We start from the raw sequence: 20,060 nt of genomic DNA on the forward strand, positions 1-20,060 counted from the left end.
CTAAAGTTCTAGCTCTGATCCACTGCATTTATAACATAACAAATCTGAAAGGAAATTATATTTTCACACAAATTATATTCTTTATTTCTCAAATTGTAAAATTAAGGACACAAGGTAAATTATAAGGATTTAAATGGTTCCACTAAATTCTGCTTATATAAAACAAAGATGATGGGAAATAATTACTGACATAGTCAACTAATAATACACAGTATTATTGTACAAACGGGGGTCAATTACCAATGAATGATAATCAATAATAATATCTTTGAAAGTTTTCAAACAGGCATATCAGATATAATGCTTTGTATAAAATATTGACTAGCCACTATTTACTCTAAATAGACCAAACATGAAGGGAAGAAAAATGAGAATTAGCATTAAATGATTACAGGATGCATCCACCAGTGATTAATTTGTTACCTATCTCAGGATATGTCTGCTTTGAGCAAATCAACCACTTCTTTAAAAGATGGCCAGCTTAGACACAATATAACATATAAGAAGAAAATTTCTGCCTCTGTATCTAAAAAATCATAATTATAAATAACTTAAATTGCAGAGTACCAGAATATTGGCCAATAAATCAGAGCAACATTTTAAAGTAGCATCATGAATACAAGTGAAAAACCTGAGCAAAAGTAATAATATAATTTGCTTTATGCATCTTACCCTTAAAAGTTTATATTCAGTAGCACATTCTTAAGAAGTTTAGTCTCTAAAGGATACTCTCAAAACTTACGTACATTCTTTGGAATTTAAGATTGTTCAACTTTAAGCCAGGGCTCAAAAACTAAACGTAAACTGAGAGATTACTACTGTGTATTGAACTAACACACAATGTACAGGTAATTTTACCAAATCCAACTCTTTACTTTGTCTCATCCATGATTTTGCTCAAGCAGAAAAATTAATTAACCTTTAAGTGAAATTAATTTGCATTTCAGTGACACAGAAGTTCCAGATAAGTCCTTTATAGATTAAGTTTAACCTTATCATCTTAGCAAGTACACGGAGCCACACAATATCTCAGTGGTAAAGTTCAAAGTAAATTAATTATCAAAGTACATATACTGTATGTATGTTACCATATACCATCTTGGGATTCATTTTCTTTCAGTCAATTACAGGAAAAATAAAGAAATGCAACGAAGTCTATGAAAAACACATACATACATACATATTATGGATGAACTAAAATGAGAACCAGTCTTCAGGAAATAAAACCTGTACAAAATTTAACTTCCAACTGCTACATGTGGCAAGTAAAACCAGCTATGGAGGTGAGACATTCTGATACTGTCCCACTGAAACTACATAGGAAAGGCAAAAGATGAATGTTCCTGCTATTAGCACCTTGTTAAAGATGTATCCCTGGTAGTTTTCGTGGGTACATCTTTAGGGCACCATTCAGGACAGATCTGTTTTGTCATTTAACCTTCTGGTTGGTATATTCATTGAGCCATTCTTCAACAAAAGAAGTATATTTTGGGTGCCTGCAGTTTGTTCTCAAAGACATTTGGAACAGACACAAGTGTTGAGTTAACTTTTTGTATAAATAGTAATAAATTGTCATTTAATAAAAGCATAATTATACTTTGTGACCTGTGAATCACATTGAAAATCTTGCTTTATACAATTCCATAACTTAGTACAGTGGTCCAATTATACTGTCAATACTGCACCTGAATAAGCTACCTCGGTTTCTTCCCAGGTTGTCCTAAGTACTTTCCTTAGCTTGCTTTTCTCCCCTCAGCGATACTGTTGGTTACCCAAATGGTAGGGGTATGGAGGGCTGTGGTCCCAATGCAGGTCGATGGGAGTAGGCATTTAAATGGTTTGGCAGGATCAGATGGGCCGAAGGGTCTGCTTCTATGCTGTACTTTTCTATGACTCTTACCCAAGATGCTGAATGATAATGAACATAATTCACTTTGTTGTAATAATTAAATTGCTATAGAGTGCAACGTTGTTCTCTGCCCATCTTATATTTTAATTTTGTGCACCAATCGCAATTTAGTTTGGTTTTTTTTGTAGTCTCTTAAATTGTGTAAATATTGACATCCATTAGAGAATGAATTTTGAGCAGTAGATAGTGGGGAACATTAGCTTTTGAACAATTAATATTTAGATGGCTATGCTTGCTGCAAAAGTGCCAAGTTGTTTACCTGGTATATGGGTGGTTGGTGCCGAGTGATATTGTATGTCATGGGTTTACACACAATTTAAAGTATTTATTCTATCGTTAACTCTATCACATAATTCAGCAATCTTTATTCAGCATTTGATGAACAGGACCATTTCCTGTGCACCTTGGTGGAATCTCAATCAGCTTGAAGTTAGTAAAACTTTAAAACTCTCATTTTGGTTTAACTTCAGAATTGTGGAAGACAGGTCTTTGAATTCTGCAATTTAGTTGAAGTACTTCTTTCAATATTGCTTCACCTAGACTGCAACTGTCTGAACATCTAGGCATCTAAATGAACTACACATTCATATTCATCTACACTAGAAAGAAAAAGCGATTTAAAAAAACATTCAGTTTGTTGTTTCTAAGCCAGTAGTTCACCAAAACGTTGCAAAAATAATCAAACTAGCCTGCTTCCCTGAACATTCACTTCACTCACCCTTGCTCCAAACCACTCCATCCTTACCCCCAACCATCTTCACCTTCCCATTTCTCTACTTCTCATTCTCAAAGCATATTTCCCAGGTAAAGAAATTTCACTTCTGCCTTCATGTCACTCCTTTAGGGACTCTAAATCGATGACCACACTGCTTCCACAACCAGAGGAAATAGTCTTTCTCAAGGCACCTCATGAGAAACCTCTAATATTTTTACAAAAGTAACCACCTTATTGGCTACTTAAAAATAAAAGTAACCAGTTTATTGGCACCTCACTACCATAGATGAACCTAATACTAGAGAAAGCTGAGGAAAACAAGAAGAGAATAAGAAAAGATATGGACAAGGAAAGAACCTTTATGTATATAAAGAGCAAGATGATAACTAAGGAACCAGTAAAGTTGGATAGAGACCAAGAAAACAAACCTATGGCTGGAAGTTTATATTCTTAAAGAATATTTTGTGATTCTTACAAATGAAGGATGTACTAAAGGGTTGAGGATCTTTGTAAATTTGATAACCTCCCTCAGATGAAATATATCCCATATTTGTCAAAGAAACAAGGGAGAAAATTGTAAAGATCAGTTGAACTTACAGTTTTTTAATCTTTTCTGGCTACAGAAGGGGTGCGAAAAGGATTGGAGGACTGCTAACATTCTACATTTGGATAAAAAGGGAGGATGGGATAAATTACATAACAAGCTAGTTAATTTAACATCAGTCATAGGAAAATTATTGGAATCCATTCCAAAGGACATTGTAACCCTTCATTTATAAAGGCACAGATAAATCAGGGAAGGTTGGCATAGATTTGTTAAGGGATGGTTATGAACAACTAAGATTTCTTTGAGGTAACAAGGGAATCATTGAGGGCAGTGTACTGGATGGATTTTTATATGGCAGACTGATCAAAAAAAAAGCCCAAGAGAAACAATAAAAATTGGACCCAGTGTTCATTAAATAGCATTTATTCTGAAAGTACTAGGACTACTCAATGGATCAGGCAGCATCTGTGTGGAGGAAAACAATATTTCAGGTCAATGATCCTTTTAGAATTGGTAAAGTGAAAAAGCTTATTTTTTAATGTAGCAGAGAAAAGAAGGGATGGGGAGAACAAGGGAACAAAGGAAATATATGTGATAGAGAGGAAGCTATGATTGTCCAGGAGCACATTATTTTTGGTTCCAACCAATTATTTCATGAAGGAGGGGAATTAAAGGAAGACAAAACAAGAGTTGTCTGGAGACACAAGCAATTCTGCAGGATCTGGAAACCTGAGCAACACACACAAAATGTTTGAAGAATTCAGCAAATCAGGCAGCTTCTATGGACGGAAACAAGCAGTTGACGTTTTGGGCTGAAACTTTCATCAAGGCTGCCTGGTACTGAGAGATGCACAACAGAAAAGTTATTGGAAATCCAAAAGTAAGGAAAAAGCTGGAAATAATCAGCTGTTTCAATTCAATATTGTGTCCAAAGGGCTTCAATGTGGCCAAATGGATGAAGTAGTACTGTACTTTCTACACTGTTCCTAGAACAGTGTAGAAAGCTGAGGCCAGATCAGAGTGGTTTGGGATGAAAAATTAAACCTCAGTGTCAAGCTTGCATACTGAATGGAGGCGCTCTGCAAAATATTCACCTAATCTCTGTAGGTTTCCTCCACACAGAGAATACCACATCATCAACATAAAACTTTCAATTTGTTATCAAGTCTCAGGGTATACTGTGGTCAGATTACTGGTCTCTGGATTACTGTTTGGTAATTTAACCATTGTGCCACCAAAATATCTGCAAGACTACAGACCTTACGTTGTAAAGTGGAATTTGCTTAGGTAGCTCCTTTTTGACTGTCAGGTGCAGTAGCAATCTTTGTGATATAAATGTTCTCTGAGTTGCATGACTATGAAATTGTTCTCACATGGAACAACTTCTTTATCTGATCTCACTTGCTCCAAATAAATGGTGGTGCTGACAAACAATGCGGGTCTGAGGTACGTGTACCTCTTTGCAAGATACACAGAGCATTCTTATAGCAGTCTATCAAAATCTCTCACCTCACCCTTTTCCCAGTACACCGATGACATACAGTCGGCCCTCCTTATCCGCAAGTTCCGCAACTGCAACTTCAACCAAACGTGAATTGAGAAAACCCAGAATTGCTCTTCCAGCACTTGTTTGAGCATGTTCAGACTTATTTTCTTGTCATTATTCCCTAAAGAATGCAGTATAACAACTATTTTACATAGCATTTACATTGTATTAAGTATTATAAGTAATCTAAAGATGATTTAAAGTATACAGGAGTATGTGTGTGGGTTATCGTGAATCAGGATCGAAAAAAATCAGAAGTTCTCTTACTAAGTAAGTGGGAGCAGGTACATTCGGTATTATTTAGCGTCAGTTAGTCAAATGTTTATCTTAGTATATAGTATATATTTTACCTTTCTATGCATATAAAACACTTAAGAACGTATGTTTCAGTGCTGGGAACATGCCTGGTTGATGTGGGGGGATCAAAATCTCAAAATCCCAAAACCCAATAATTAAACCACTGCGTTGTTTAGTAATAATTGTAGCTTTCATCGGGGCAGGGCCTTTCTCACTTTATCCTTTAAAATTGCTCCGATCGTTGACTGATTTTCCCTAACGCTTTTACAATGACTGATGGCGTTTCAACTCTTTCTGATCGCTTTATTATTTCCACTTTATTTTCAATCGTGATCATTTTCATGAACAGAAACACCGCGGATTCAGTGCTCCAGTGCCGGGTCCTAATGTCCACCGCACTGAGCCAGGTTAAATAAGGTCTGGGGTTCCGCTGGGTCCTAAGGTCCACCACATTGAGACGGGTTTAATAAGCGACTTGAGCATCTGCATTTTTTGGTATCCATGAGGGGTCCCAGAAACAATACCTCGCGGATAAGGAGGGCCGACTGTATAGGTATGCCTTTCCATTCTCATGCCAAACTACATAACCTTGCTCCCATTTTTCACCCTTCTTTCACCTTCATATGATTCACTTGTAATACATTTTCCTTCTTCAGTTTTGAGGGCAAGTGAATAATCAATGTCCACCATAGCCACCACAGTTATATTTCTTACTATTTTATTTCCTTTAAGGACACAGTTCCAGTGTCTGTTTTTGTTATGCCTGCTCTAACAATGCCACCTTTCATATATGTGCTTCTAAGTTGACTTCCTTGTTCCTCAACTGAGGATCACCCTCCAGTATTGTTGAGAGCACCTTGACCGCACCCATTCCATTTGTTAATCTTACATTTTCCCCTTATGAATGAGGTACCTCATCTTCTTTACCACTGGCCTCCCTATTTAATGGATTATCCTTCACTATCAGGAGACCAGGAACACCTAACAGGAAAGACAAGACCAAAGTCAACTTAAGAGCAAACTTGAGAATAGTATATGTACTTTGGGCAGAACGAGAGCAGCTGTGTCGAGTTTGGGAACAAATTTGTCTGCAGCAGTTGGAATGTATCCAGATAAGTACTTTTAACCACTTACTGAACAGGGTTCACTGCCAGAACACGATTCAAATTTGCAGACTAGCATTAAATATCCAATAAAAGGAAAACAGGCGGCAAATTTTGTGCACTATTTTGCTTCAATATACACGTGTCATGAGCTTGCAATAATACATCTCCCTTTGTTGATTTTATTATGCTATCCACTAAAATGGAGATGTATATAAGAAACACCCTCCTTAAAAATTGAGCACACCTCTACTGAAACCAATAATAAAATACATTATTCCATAAAGGATGTAACAAGGTCTCAAAATTTTACATCTGTGGCACACTCCATGAATTTTTCAGTAGCGTTATTTATGTCCTCTTTTAAATGGAGAACGTCTGGTCAATTTACATTCTGAAGTGCAATCAAGATGGAATTTTGTTTGGTCTGTTCATAATTTGTGCAGTCTTCACATGGATTCAGTATGTTTTTAAATATGGAAGGGCTTGTTCAAGTCTGGGAACTGACATACAGAAGAACCAAAAAGCCACATTCTACAACAGCAAGTTACAAGAACAAGAAGTAAAAATAAAATACATAATAACCATCTAAATTGCTTTAAAAGAGAAATGCCTTAAACAAAACCAAAATTACATTTTATTTTCCAGTGAGTAAACAAAAGAACTAAGGATCAATTTAACACAATAACACTATGATTTAGCTGCATTGCAATCATGAAAAGAAATGCTAACAATTCTCTTCTGTAAATGTGGCACACTTCAAAAAAAATCACCGATTTTACTTATTTTATCTAAACTTTCTTTATAGCATGCAGTTTTGCTTCTGCAGAAGGGCTAGATTGGAATGCTTACTTCATCCTTAATCGCTGTAATTACTTGAAAGTATGCATGGATGGACCAGCTGATTTTTCCATCCAGGGTGAATCACTTGGCTTCTTATAATGTGCCCGAGATCAGGAACTCATTGTACAAAGCAGTTCAAAAAAATGCATCAATCACACTGGCACAACACATTTGGTAAAACATCAATGAAATAACATCACAAATTTCTCTCAAGAGTTGGATTTTTTTCTCTCAAAATCTAAATCTCAGTACTGTTAAAAACATTTCCACCATCATCAGAACCCAAATTATGTCTAAAACTATGAAAGGACAAGATATGTATAATCTTAACACTAATGCATGGTGAAAATATACCCAACTGCAATGCCAAATATTCATAATACTCAAAAACTCGGGAAAATCTACCAAATAATGCTTAAGACCTCAGTTCTGTGTTGAAATCTGTACTGCCAAAGCATTCAGTATATTCTTTCTCTTTAACATAAACTTGTACCAAAATTATATACCTGCTTTGAGCTTTAAAATTCTTTGTAGCTTTCTTTAATGACTGAGATTTCAGTGACCTTACCATCATTAGTAAGATTTCAAAGTAAAACAATGGAGTGGTTACACACAGGATCACTAATTGCAATAATGCCAACACACGAAAAATGGTACTGAAATATCGCCCAGTCAAACATGCCCTTTACGCAAAAAAAACCCTAAATCAATTAAAATATTCTTAAAGAAACTCAAAGGTGTGCCTTATGAACATAACAGCTTTTTATTTTCAAGTCTGAGTATTATTCCCACCATGGAAAAAAATAACCAGAGTTTCCCTCTGTACACAGCAACTGCAGATCTGAATCCTTTAAAATTTTAGGGTAATGTTTGGATAACAGAAGGCCTTTTCCTTGCTATTTTCTCCCCAAAGAGTTTGGACAAAGCTTGTATTGTGCAGTGTCCAAGACCTGGAGTGCTGTATCAGTAATAGGCCAGTTAGAGATGGTTGAAAACAACCAGTTAGAGCCAGCCTCTTTATTGGCAAAAAATTGCTAGGCAAGCTGTTTCTTATCCTGGGTGACGGAGTACATAGGGCTTGCAAATGTAGGAAACTGTTTTGGATTTCCACACTCAAAGCTGTGGTCAAGGAATGGATGATTAATAGGTGTTTATTTTTAGGGCTTGAACTGGAAGACCATTTCAAGGCCACTGCAAGATGATATCTACATAATCGGAGAGTGTCTTGCACATTTACAACCTATTTCTCTGACATCTGGGACCTGGCCGCTGTCCTCACAGACAGTTAAGTGCCAGATAAATTCACAAACAGGATATACAGACCTGCTTATATAGAGAAGCAAGAAAGGAAAACTTGAGGAAGTTATGTCCTTTACAATATTTCAAACGCATTGAACCCTCCTCCATCAGTTTCAAAGCATCTGCATGGAAAAGTGCTACCACATACTGTGGAGCAAACTGCAGCCTTCACTGCCCCCTAGCATCCAGATAGTCAGAATTAAAGAAGCATCACTATGGAGAACACGAAGTATCTCACAAAGGTCTTAAAGTTAAGAGCTGTCCTTGGGGGGACCACTACACATAGACTATGTAATCTGGATATACTGATAATATAGCAATTTCAGACAGTGGTTTTATTAGGATAATAGAGGAGACACACTTTAAACAGCCTGGTTAGCTGTTCCTTTCAAATATTATTCTGCAGCCATATTTTTTTTGCAGCCAGTCTTTTGTATTATGTTTAAATATCCTATAAATTGCCAAAAAGTTGAAAGTACGTGCAAACTGCAATTGAAAACACAGTATATTGGACGGTCTGGTCATGGAGCTCATTAGTACAAAATAAATTAATTGAAATTTACAATGCTGTCATTACAAAGCCATTTCATCCTTTTATTAACACATTCCACTGACTACTAGTATGAGAAAGTCATCAAGTGGGAATACTGTTACTTCAGTACATAAAGAGGAACAGAAATTTAATTCTTAGAGCCTGTTCTGTCATTTACTTATATCATAGCTGATCTTCAGTTCAACTCTATTTACCTGCTTTGGTTCAATATCCCTTATCAAATTTAAAGTTTTTCAAACAGCCTCAACAATTTGTTTTTAGGGAAGAGTCGTCTCAAAGGGTATAACCAGAACTTGAAACTTTAAAGAACTTCTAACTCAAGATATCATTCGCTACTCAATTTTTAAAGTAGTTTTGTACCTGCTCACTAGTTTTTAATGCTTTGGTCCCCTAAATCTTTCTACTAAATCTTTGTAACTTATCAACATTTAAAGAATGCAGCACAATGAAGCATTACACTTTCACCAAATTTAGGATCATTGCATAGAAAAAGACTCAAATTGCCCTTGCAGGCACCATTACATAGAGGTTGTACCATCCAGGTTATCATACAAAATTTATGTGGACCTTAGACTGATGGCGCTACCGTAACAAATCCCAGATCTCAAAGACCACCTGGTAGGACCACAAACTATTCAGCCATTACATTTACAAACATTTCCCAAGCGTTGTGTTCATAATAATGCATTGCTCCAACAAAAGAATCTAATCCTAGAATTCACGTTTTAAACAAGATTTGGATGGTGAAGCATAGGATGACAATAATACAGGTCTATGACAGTTTTCTAAAGTTAAAATGATACAGTTAAAATTAATTGGACAGCTGAATTAGCCGCTCTTGGAATCAGTCCCCAGGGAAATGATATAAGTGATGATGAATCTGAGGCTAGAGAAGACAGAAACATAGTCTCTTTCCTTCAGGATTGGCTTGAAGATAAACAAGAGCTATATTGAGATGTACCACTTGACTAAGTATGTGCTCAATGGATGGCAAGCAGGAATCTTGGAGGTCAGAGAAGTTGCATTCTAATTGTGAGCACTCTCCTCTTTCAACAATAAGTTATCCAATGGAAAGCAAAGCAATTAGAGGGAGATATCTGGCAGATTAAAATAAGTTTTCACCTTCCTGGATCTGTCTTTGGAGTTTTTGAAACTGTGGCAGATAATCATACCAATTCAGGCAAACATTACATGCAAGTTACAATATTCAGGCTGCCCAAATGTCCAAATGATAAAAATAATGGGTGCTCCAAGTGGTGAATAGCCAAATTATGAGATTTTTTAAAAAAAGAAAATTGACAGGATCATTCTGCATGATAAACACTGGACCCTAATTATTTTTATAAAACTAGAAAAATTCAATGACCTACGAAAAATAGCAACCTTCCTGAAAAGAATATTGACATGGAAGCTTGTGAAAAATTGCTAAACATAGCGTCAAAAGAGAATGAGATCTGCAACGTCCATAAAAAAGTCTAATGCATATTTTCGTGCCACTTTATTTTCATTTCAGAATTGGCAATAGTACAAAAATAAAAGTAGCAGAAGGATTTCAGTTCCTCCCCCATACAAGGATAAGGCAAGACAACTACAAAGCCATCCATAATGCTCAGCAATGTGGAGGAATGAAATTCACACTTTAAATCAACAATTTTTGGAGACTGCTTTTGAGGGGGTAGTAGGCAAGTACATGACAATGAGAATTTTACGTGCTACCTTTTTCATGTGGACAGTCAAAAGCTCCCACCCCATCCCATAATTAAAACATATTAGAACAGATTTTAAAGATTTTAGGGTGAAAATGCACAAACATATGAATGCTAAACTGTTCTCCATGTACTTGGTAAAAAGAAACAAATAATGTATTCAGAACAAACAAATAGAACAAAAAAATTCTATTTGTGTTTTATATATGCAACCAGTGACAGATGAGAGTTGATAGAAGTAGACATTTTTCATGAGGATTCCAAAATGAGAGGATATAAATATAAGACTGTCAGGAGTTTAGGACAGAGAGGACAAACTATTAAAAAAACAGAGTTATAGAGTGTGAAATGCACTTCCAGAAGTAGAGATTGATGCTGACCACATCAGCACAGCTATTGGTTGTTTGGCTCCTAAAAACATGATTTGTTGACATTTTGCAACTTCCTGAAAGATGGAGCCATTCTATCAGATGGTGCTAAATCAATTGAGCTCCAAGAAAATTTGCTAACATATTTGTAAAATCTCAAGTTTAATTTTCGGCTCCTTTAAGGGTATTTCTAACTTGTTAGTATTTAAATACTTAAGGAACAGCGAAAAAAAAAGTACTCTTGCAGCTTGAAAGCCAAACCCAATGTTTTACTTTTCACTCGTCTAAGCATGCTGAGATTATGCTGCCATTCAAAATTTTTCTTAGGATGGAGCACTTCAAGCATCTGCATTGTAAGAGATCAAACCTAACTTTCCAGTAGTTAAATGCAGCAATCAGTTTTATAAGGACAGGAAAGTCCCCATGTTCAATTATTAATAAAGACATACTGTATATGACTGCTTTGGGTTGTCAAAGGAAAGTATCAAATTCTGATCACTACACAGCAATCTTTGGTCTCTGATCAAGCAATTGTCCATAATGCATGGAATTCGGAAAATGTACACTACCTCAAAAATATACAAGAGTCAAAACAATAAACTTTTTTGAATGTTCAATGATAGAAGGTTACCATCAGTGGGGCTGGGGCAATGTGGGGAGGAAGGAGGGAACAAAGGCATTGATTCTGCCATTGAATGAGAAAGTTGTGACATCAAACTAAACTTAAGAGACTTGAATATTTAATCAGTGCCAATTCAACAAGTTATTATTAAGAGAGTAAAACACTGGCAGAAAAGCCTCTTCACATTGAGATATTAAACTATCAAGTCTATGCCACTACCTGTGGAGGTGCAGTAAACTTCAGTATTTAGGGTAACAATTTCAGTAAAATTCCAATAAACTGTTATCTGATTATTTTGTAAATCCTGATGGTTTGGCATTGGGTGCTGATTCCTGCATTCCCTTAGCAGAGCAGGGTACTAGTTCCAGTGTTTCCTTGAAATTCACTGGGTGCCAGTTAACTTCACTTCCTTAAGATACATCTGATTTTGGTTCCTACATTCTCTTAGAACAGTTTTGAATGTTCCTTTGGAATTCACGGGAGCTATGGCTCAGTATTGCCTTGAAACTCAATGAGCTGTTTGGAAAATTTTTATTATTACTGCGCAACCTCTAAATCTAAATGAATTAAAATATGTTGAAGTATTGGAATAACATCCAATAATTTGTAACATCTGCTACTTGGGCACCACCAAAATCCAAAGGATGACAGATTAACAGAGCTTTGTTGCATCTCTCTAACAACACCACTGAAAGATGACAGAAACCAAAATCGTTGATAATGTGCAGCAATCAGACAGCACCTACACAGAGAAGCTTCATTTTGATGGCCTTTCATCAAACAAAGTTTAGTTTTTTTGATTCTGCAATGTGTATTTTTTATTTAAAATTACCATTTCACCCCCCCAAAACAGAAATCTGGTCACCTGTTTCATGAACCCTTGTGCAATTTTTCAACTAGCTGATAGGCTACTTGTTATTCTGGAGATTTTTTTCATTTTAAAATAACTTTCTTATTTAGACATAGAGGAGCCATTTTTTAATTAAGTATTTTAAGCAGACTCAAAAGCTACAAGTTGAGCCACAAAACTCTTTGGCACATCATGGTTAATGTACACGAAGACAGAAGTTTTTTCTAGAACCTACTGTATTTAAAATGTCATAAATGAAGATCAACATGGTTCAGCACAATAGGGATTAACTCCATCTTTCACTAGTTTTGGTTAGGATCAAGTGACAGAACAGATTTAATAATGTACTTCCACATTTTGGAACTATGCTTGCACCTAGCTCTGTCTGGGCATCAACATCTTCTTTCTCTGCAACCTGACCTTTCATAATCCAATTGTTCACCACCACGACTCTTTCAGACTTCACAAATTCGGAATTTCATTCACAAAATCCATCACAAAGGCCAATGTGGGAAATGGGAAATTCTTTTCAAAATGGTCAGTTCAAATTCAGTAAACACTCAATTAAGACTTTTGGCTTGTTAGTACAATTTTTAATGAAGTCCAGGATTTATGCAGAGGCTTTCACATCTTTTTCAACTAAGGGTTTTAGGGCAAATGAATGATTCAATGCAAGTATCCATTAATACAGAATGCTGCCAATAAGATACAAATATCAAGTTAAATCATAAAAGGCATCATACAATTGTTTGGTAAGAATTTAGTGGCTGCAACAGAGACAGAAGCCAAGAATAACTAACATCATTAGGATGCATATTCACAAATGCACAGCTGCATAACAATTTTAAGAATTTGATTGTTTACATAAAATACTCATTTATCAAAGCCTTGCACTGTTCACATTTAATGCTGTAGATGAAAAAAAGAATGATGATTTGATTGTTTTTTTAAATGAGAAAAATCTATGTTAAATAGACTAACCGTTCCTCTGAAAGTAAAATTGTCTTGCATTAGAAAACAGAGTTTTCAAATAAACGTAAAATGACATATACTGTACTGAAATTATGGTAGAACAGCTAATCATGTCAAAAAATTTAATTACAATAATGTATCAATGAATTGAATAAAGTACTGAACATAGTTTTTCAAAAATAATCCAACTGAAACAGGAAATGTTATTTTTGAGTACGAAAGAGAATCAGATATAAAACAAATGTTTTTGCAAAAAATTGGCTTTCATTACACAGTAATAATAGTGATTATGCTCAGACTGATTTCAGTTACCATTCAAATTGTGGCAAAAACAACTTACTGCAGTCACCTTTCCACTGCCACAGATTTCTTCTGGTTTCAATTATATGTCACAAAAATAAAAAAACATTTTTCAATAATATCATCCCTCTGTCCCACATGAAATTGAACTGTAGTTTGGATCTAGGCTGCAATTTTTCTGTAATCTCTGATGCTCAATATTAACATACAGCCATCAACACTTGTAGAGGTAATTTGTGAAATTACCTGGTGCTTGCAGACAAAGCTGTATGACTAGTTTAGGCTGCTAGCTGCTGGAATCAGGGGCTTCCTCCAACATTACTCTGACTCAGATGAACCAACAGCCTCAGCTGTAATTATTGATCCATTAGAAGACTGCAGTGGCTTTCTAATACACACTTTACCATTTCCATTGAGATAGGTCAAAACATCACTAGCCACATTAATTTCTTTCAAATCTGGCTTCAATTTATTTTGAAATCTTTTGTAACCTTTAGTTTAATCAACACCAGTGCTTATAAAGCACTCAACAAACAGCAGTAAATATGGAATGTAACTTCAGAAAGAGTCGAACATGGAATAATGCAGGTCAAGTATTAGTCTCCTTTCAGCTGATAAATGCTTTGCTAATCCAATCAGTGGTTGAGAAAACTGCATGCCAGCAGCCATTGACCTGACCTAAGCTGTACAAGATTTCACATAGGCAGGATTTAGAAATCTGTTTACCCTAAGCATTGACCTAGCTGAGACCTTATTCATGCCAAGCTGGCATTCTGGTAAACTAGAGTGAAAATTCTTGGCTCAAATCAGTAACATGTGCTTTTGACTAATTCAAACCATCATTTAGAAATGGAGAGCACTGCACAGATCAGTTATTCAGCTGTGCTCCAGGATATTATTACAACAAACTGGAGGAAGATGTTAGACAGATATTATCAGTGTTTGTGGATGTATTTCACGTGTGCAGTTAACATCTTAGCTGCTGCTAAATAAATGCAATTTCAGTGTATTTTTAGGAATTTGTTGTGGAAACAAATGTTCAATTACCCATTTCATGGCTGATTGAGCCCTTTTAGAAAAAGATGCTGTAGGTCTTTTGAAGACATATGTCAGTTATTAGAACTGAGAGATATACAGTATCTGGAAAATTGAACCAAAAATAAATTAGCTAGGTTTAATGTTACAACTCAAATGCCTTAAAATGATTATAAAAATGAAATGACAAGAAGGGTCATTAAAATTATTACAGGCTTTTATGATTTTTTATTTTGTGCAAAGAAAATTTTGGTGTGGATACAGTAATATTTTTGCACATTGGTGGAAAGAAATAAAACCAAAACTTCTAGCTGATTTTTTACCACATTGTTATGATGTGGAACATGGTTAAGTTTCTGAAGCAGTAGTCAATCTGAAAGACCTATTAGGCACCATTATTACACAGTTTGGTGTTAGTTAACTGCGAATACAATATAATTAAGTCATAAGACCAGTGTTCAAAAGTCAGCTTTTGACCCTATACAAGTCACTATAATGCACGTAAAGTCAATCTACTCAGAGGCAATAATTAACTCTTTAGAAACAAGGTTATTATTTCTAAAAGGGTAATTTAAATAGTAGAACACACTCAACACTGTAGGGCATTTATCCTTTCGTAATTTTTGATATTGCAAATCAACACTTGCATTTATATAAAAGTATTTCATATAAGTGCCCCAAGGCTCATAAATTGCTAGTTAAATAATTACAGAATTAATAACAACAAAATGTTGGAAAAGCACATCAACATTGGGGCTAAATATGAGGTCTCAGCTTTACTGAATTTCAGTTTAATCTTGCTTATTTTACCCCAGATTCCAATTTAGATATAGTTTCCTTCACATCAAAACAGTAAATACTTTTGAAAGGACAAGACTCAAGTTTAGAGGACAATAATTCACATTTGAATCAAAAATATTTTGCTTCTCCATTTGTTCATTTTAGTTTATTTGATTCTTCCTTTGTTTTAATTCTTAGATATCCTGCACTTTAAATTAAGACAAATTTTTTAAATTTATTGAAAATTTTAGATCAATTTCTTTCCACATGAGTTGGTTTCATTTGCCTCAGTTTTCCACATTATTGTATTATGCGATTCACATTTCAGTTTTAAAAGATGGTTTCTGTTGCAAGCTTACGTAAAAATAATGAACTATTGGGAATTCTGTATCTGTTTTATAATATGAAATAATTCATGATTAAGTTGTTGCTGACCATTACCAGTAGTTTATATACTGTACCATATATATATATATATAAAAAAATAAAATTACATTTACAGTGAAAGACACGCACAGGTTCCTACATTAAGTACAAACAAAATACCTTTAATACCCAGCACTTGTGCAATCTCCATGCATCATTCATCTATAGTAAACCAATGTCTTTGACAATATTTGTAAACCATTATATCTGGTAATTTATTACACAAATTATCTGAATAATGCTTAAAAGTTACACATCACTTCCGGCTCTTTGGAACATTAGCCATTACCCCTGCTGAGTATAACTGTGCATGAGTGCAAGATCACAGTGTCTGGTCAGGGGTGAAGTATGGCACCAAAGTAGATGCTTTGGAAGTGGGGCAGTCATTATGATGTAACTGACCTGTATGAAACTGCTACCACAGTTCAGATGTATTGTCAGGTTCCAGCCTCTAGCTGTTGTCTGATGGCCCTAAATACTTGACAAACTGAAGGCCTTTCACTTTCCGTTCAAATTGCCTCATCTCCCTGTCAGAGCGCCATGGGGGACTCCATTAGTTTTCCAACTCCTTTCCCCCCACTGACAGTCATTTAGTTGGTTTCTTGTTGTGAAGGCTGTCCATGTCAAATTATCTAGGCCCCTATTGTCCTTATTACCACTAGAGAAGCCATCATGAGTAATGCTATGGGTCCCTCAGTTGTCACCATTTGTCAGAGGGGAAAGGAGTGTGGTTACATACAGCTGACAGGTAATTTCAATGTCTAAAATTACCCCAATTACTCTTGTCATAAACAATTCGATAAATGCATGCCAATAAAAACAGATAAATACACCAAGGTCTTTTTATATTAATGACTATAGTAATGAGTAAATCATTGATATGATGCTCTTTCTCTTCTAACTATGCTCAGCTGTGCACTGGCAGTTGGTACCTGGTCAGCACAAATTGTGCCTTCTACTTTCATTATCCCATCAGTGAAAGAGAATTTGAAAGGCCGTGACAAAATTAATTTAAAGGAAGAAAAATTGGAGTGCCTAAAGCAGGTGTTAAAATAAAGATTTTCATTTGCTAGTTCAATACTATGCAGAGATACAAAAGAAACTATGACTGCTGCTGGTGAATTTCACAGATGTCAGAAAGATAAGGTCTCTCCGTTTGTATTTCTTTGTTGTGTTCAAATACAAGGAAAGGAAAAAAACAGAGTACTTTAACATTACTGGCTGCAAAAACAGCGTTAATAGAATTTTTTTTGATAAAGCCTCATAAGTAATGTGAGCATTGCACTGTCATTTAAACTTATAATAATCATAATATAATTACATTGATGCAAATTCTCAACACTTCATTTTCTGGCAATAAATGTTGAAAACAAATACCAGCATTAACATAGGTGGAATTAAATTTGTAAGTTGGAATTATTTTTTTTTAAAAAAGATGCTCTCCATTTGCTGCAATTTGACTTTTTGTCATGATCGCCAGTTCCACTTGCGCCCTGTGTCTTTGCTGACCAGAGAACGAAGTGATGGCTGAAAACCATCTGAGGTAAGTTGTTACAGGAAATTGCTGTTGGCAACTATTTGTTCAAGAACCAGAATTATTATTTTTTAAACTAACATTGGGAACAGAATGGAAAACAGGACAGGTTTCTTTAATGAGTAATCTATTTTGGTGCATTCCAGCCTGGACGTGACAGTTAACCAAGAGCCCCAAAAAACTTGTAATTACCAGTGTTACAGGGCAATTAATGCATATTACACTGCACTACTCATGGCAGCAACTGTCATTTTCTCAATAAAAATGAATAGTCTTCAGCTAAAGGTGACATTAATTGGTCCTTTAATGAGTATGCAGCAAAGCCAAAGCCAAATATGAACAAAACAGCAATTCAATGAAGAACTTCTGGCACTTCAAAATTGCAATAAATGAGACTAATTGCTGTTTAGAAAAAAAACTTTAAAAAGCTATTAAATGTAAGATTTGAATGCTGAAATCTAAAGAGATGGCTATGATGTTAATCCTGGATTCTCCGAGCTCACAAAAAATATTCAGTGAATTCCAAGCTTCTGACAGCAGGAGATGTTTCACAAATCATGTATGCACACCATATCCATCAAAAGCTATATTTTTGCTTTTATCAGTTTTCAGAATACTTTGGCAATTGCAGAAGTCATTGTTCAGTTTCTGGGCTGTCATCTATGTAAATGTGAATACTGTCAATATTTCAGCAAAAAAAGCTTTGCTTCAAAAGGGATAAGAAAGTACTAATATAGATCATAGCGAACTGCATTAGCATTGCTGAAACTATACAGTAATGTAAAGGCACAGTAAAGCTCAAAGATCTGCAGTGTTCTGCCAATGGGTAGTTAGGAAAAGTTATTAGTAACAGCTCATTTGATTACTCCAAAGTAAAAATTAAATATCTGAAATAAACCTTCATTAATCACAAAGAAGGACGTGTTGTACATGCATCAAAAATATTTAAGGTATTAAAGACACTCCTAGACAAAAGTTGGTTACAATATCAATCAGTTTTGCAATTTCACAGGAGACTCTCCTCTCCATTTCATATTAATTTCTATTACAGTCAAATAACCCAAATCCTTTACATTATAACACTAAATTCGATGTTTTGAACAGCATTTATCAAAAGCTATATTTTGATCATTATGTGCAATGATCAAAAATTAAGACACCATCTAGTAACATGCCCATTATTATTAACTATTAATTTTTAAAGTGAATGTAGTTAAGAAACTGTGCATTTAATATTACTCAACTTTTAGATGTAATGTGTCCTTTAGTGTCTCCATTTCTAGAATCAATGTTTTTATTACTTTAAGACTACTTCCATGATAAATATGTACAGTATTATGAATCATTAACTTAGAATTTGTTACTTCCCCCAGAAACTGTAAAAGCAAGAGCTGCGAGATAAATTAAAGCTTAACTTTTGAATTTTTGAATCATCAAGAATAATTTTGTTCCTATTTGATCATTTGTAGCATTTTGTGCAAATAATCTTGCAGGCAACTTGCAAGCACATATGGTTACATCCAAAAATTATTTACTCTTAAAGGCTATAGTAAACCACGGATTTCATTGAACTTTCACTGCATGAAATAACGATGCAAAAGCGAATCTTCAGACAAAAGAATTGTTAACATGCTTCTAGTAGCAATTGTCTCGAGGCAAGTGTATGAAATGCATAAAGAAATACAAAAGTAATGGGACTTTTTAAATGCACCTCCTGCTTAATTAGGGTTCAACTAGACTTCTGCTAACATGTCACATCTTTTACCTTGATGAATAGGGGGCTAGGTGCACACTTCTACATGAAATGTACTATGTAGAATGTTGCATGCCTTGTCATGGCAATGTGGCATGTACCATGTTGCTGCTGCATGTTGAATGCAAGTTATGTTTTGTTAGTGGTCAGTCAGGCTACATGAGGGCTCTTTCATGTTAGTTACTGCTTTACTGACTCGATCCATATTACTTTATAGACTGGTCATAAGTAGGAGTGCATGATTTGCAATCATTCAGATGTAATCAAAAACTAGTGCCTTACAGTCTTGAGGACGTTCTGTGCAAGAATGCAGTGTTCAGGGATCAAACCGTATAATATGTAGTAAGCACACAAATACGAGGATACATGCCATATTGTAAATACACTAGCCTTTGTGAAAGGTGATAAAACCTTTCAGACACGTAGCTGACTGATTCTAGTGGGAATGCAAACTTAAGTAGGATTGTGAACAAAGTATTAAACATCTGGATAAATGTATATCGAAGTACCTCTGCAAGAAAATCTACATGACCAAATCTAAACCTATTAGAGATTAACTCCAAAAATAAAACAAAATTATAGGAATAAAATGTTAACTAGGTAGATTGAAACAGAACTTTTAAAATTAGTTTAAAGAAAATCATATGTAGATCTCAGGCTCAGTGATTTTATATCCCCTTGTCAAACCTCTGCAGTTTTATTTGTCATGATACATGAATGAGAAGGTTGGAGGTTAAAGTTGATATTCGGGCCAACAGGAAAGCAGACAAACTAGATTCAGGAGGTTACAATGATTAGTACATTAAGACTTGTCCACAACCGTTAACTATGAAAGTCCACATTTTGTGCAGTTGCTGACTTACAATATGATACTGAATGATTTAATCAAAAGTTGCAATTAG

The 20,060-nt window shown here is 35.1% G+C and overlaps 1 protein-coding gene across 3 annotated transcripts in view; it reads right to left on the reverse strand.

The window, feature by feature from the left end:
- cdin1 (CDAN1 interacting nuclease 1) overlaps positions 1 to 20,060 on the reverse strand; it is a 165,719-nt gene that overhangs the window by 4,912 nt on the left and 140,747 nt on the right. Inside the window, exon 12 of one of the 3 annotated variants that reach the window (XM_059955842.1) lies at positions 4,681 to 4,743. The exons of the other annotated variants lie outside the window; for them this stretch is intronic. Coding sequence (XP_059811825.1) covers positions 4,725 to 4,743 — 19 coding nt within the window. The 3' untranslated portion in view covers positions 4,681 to 4,724. The remainder of the gene's footprint in view (positions 1 to 4,680; positions 4,744 to 20,060) is intronic. 3 annotated transcript variants of the gene reach the window in all.

The sequence above is a fragment of the Hypanus sabinus genome, chromosome 2 (assembly GCF_030144855.1).
Source record: "Hypanus sabinus isolate sHypSab1 chromosome 2, sHypSab1.hap1, whole genome shotgun sequence".
Classification (NCBI taxonomy): Eukaryota; Metazoa; Chordata; class Chondrichthyes; order Myliobatiformes; family Dasyatidae; genus Hypanus; species Hypanus sabinus.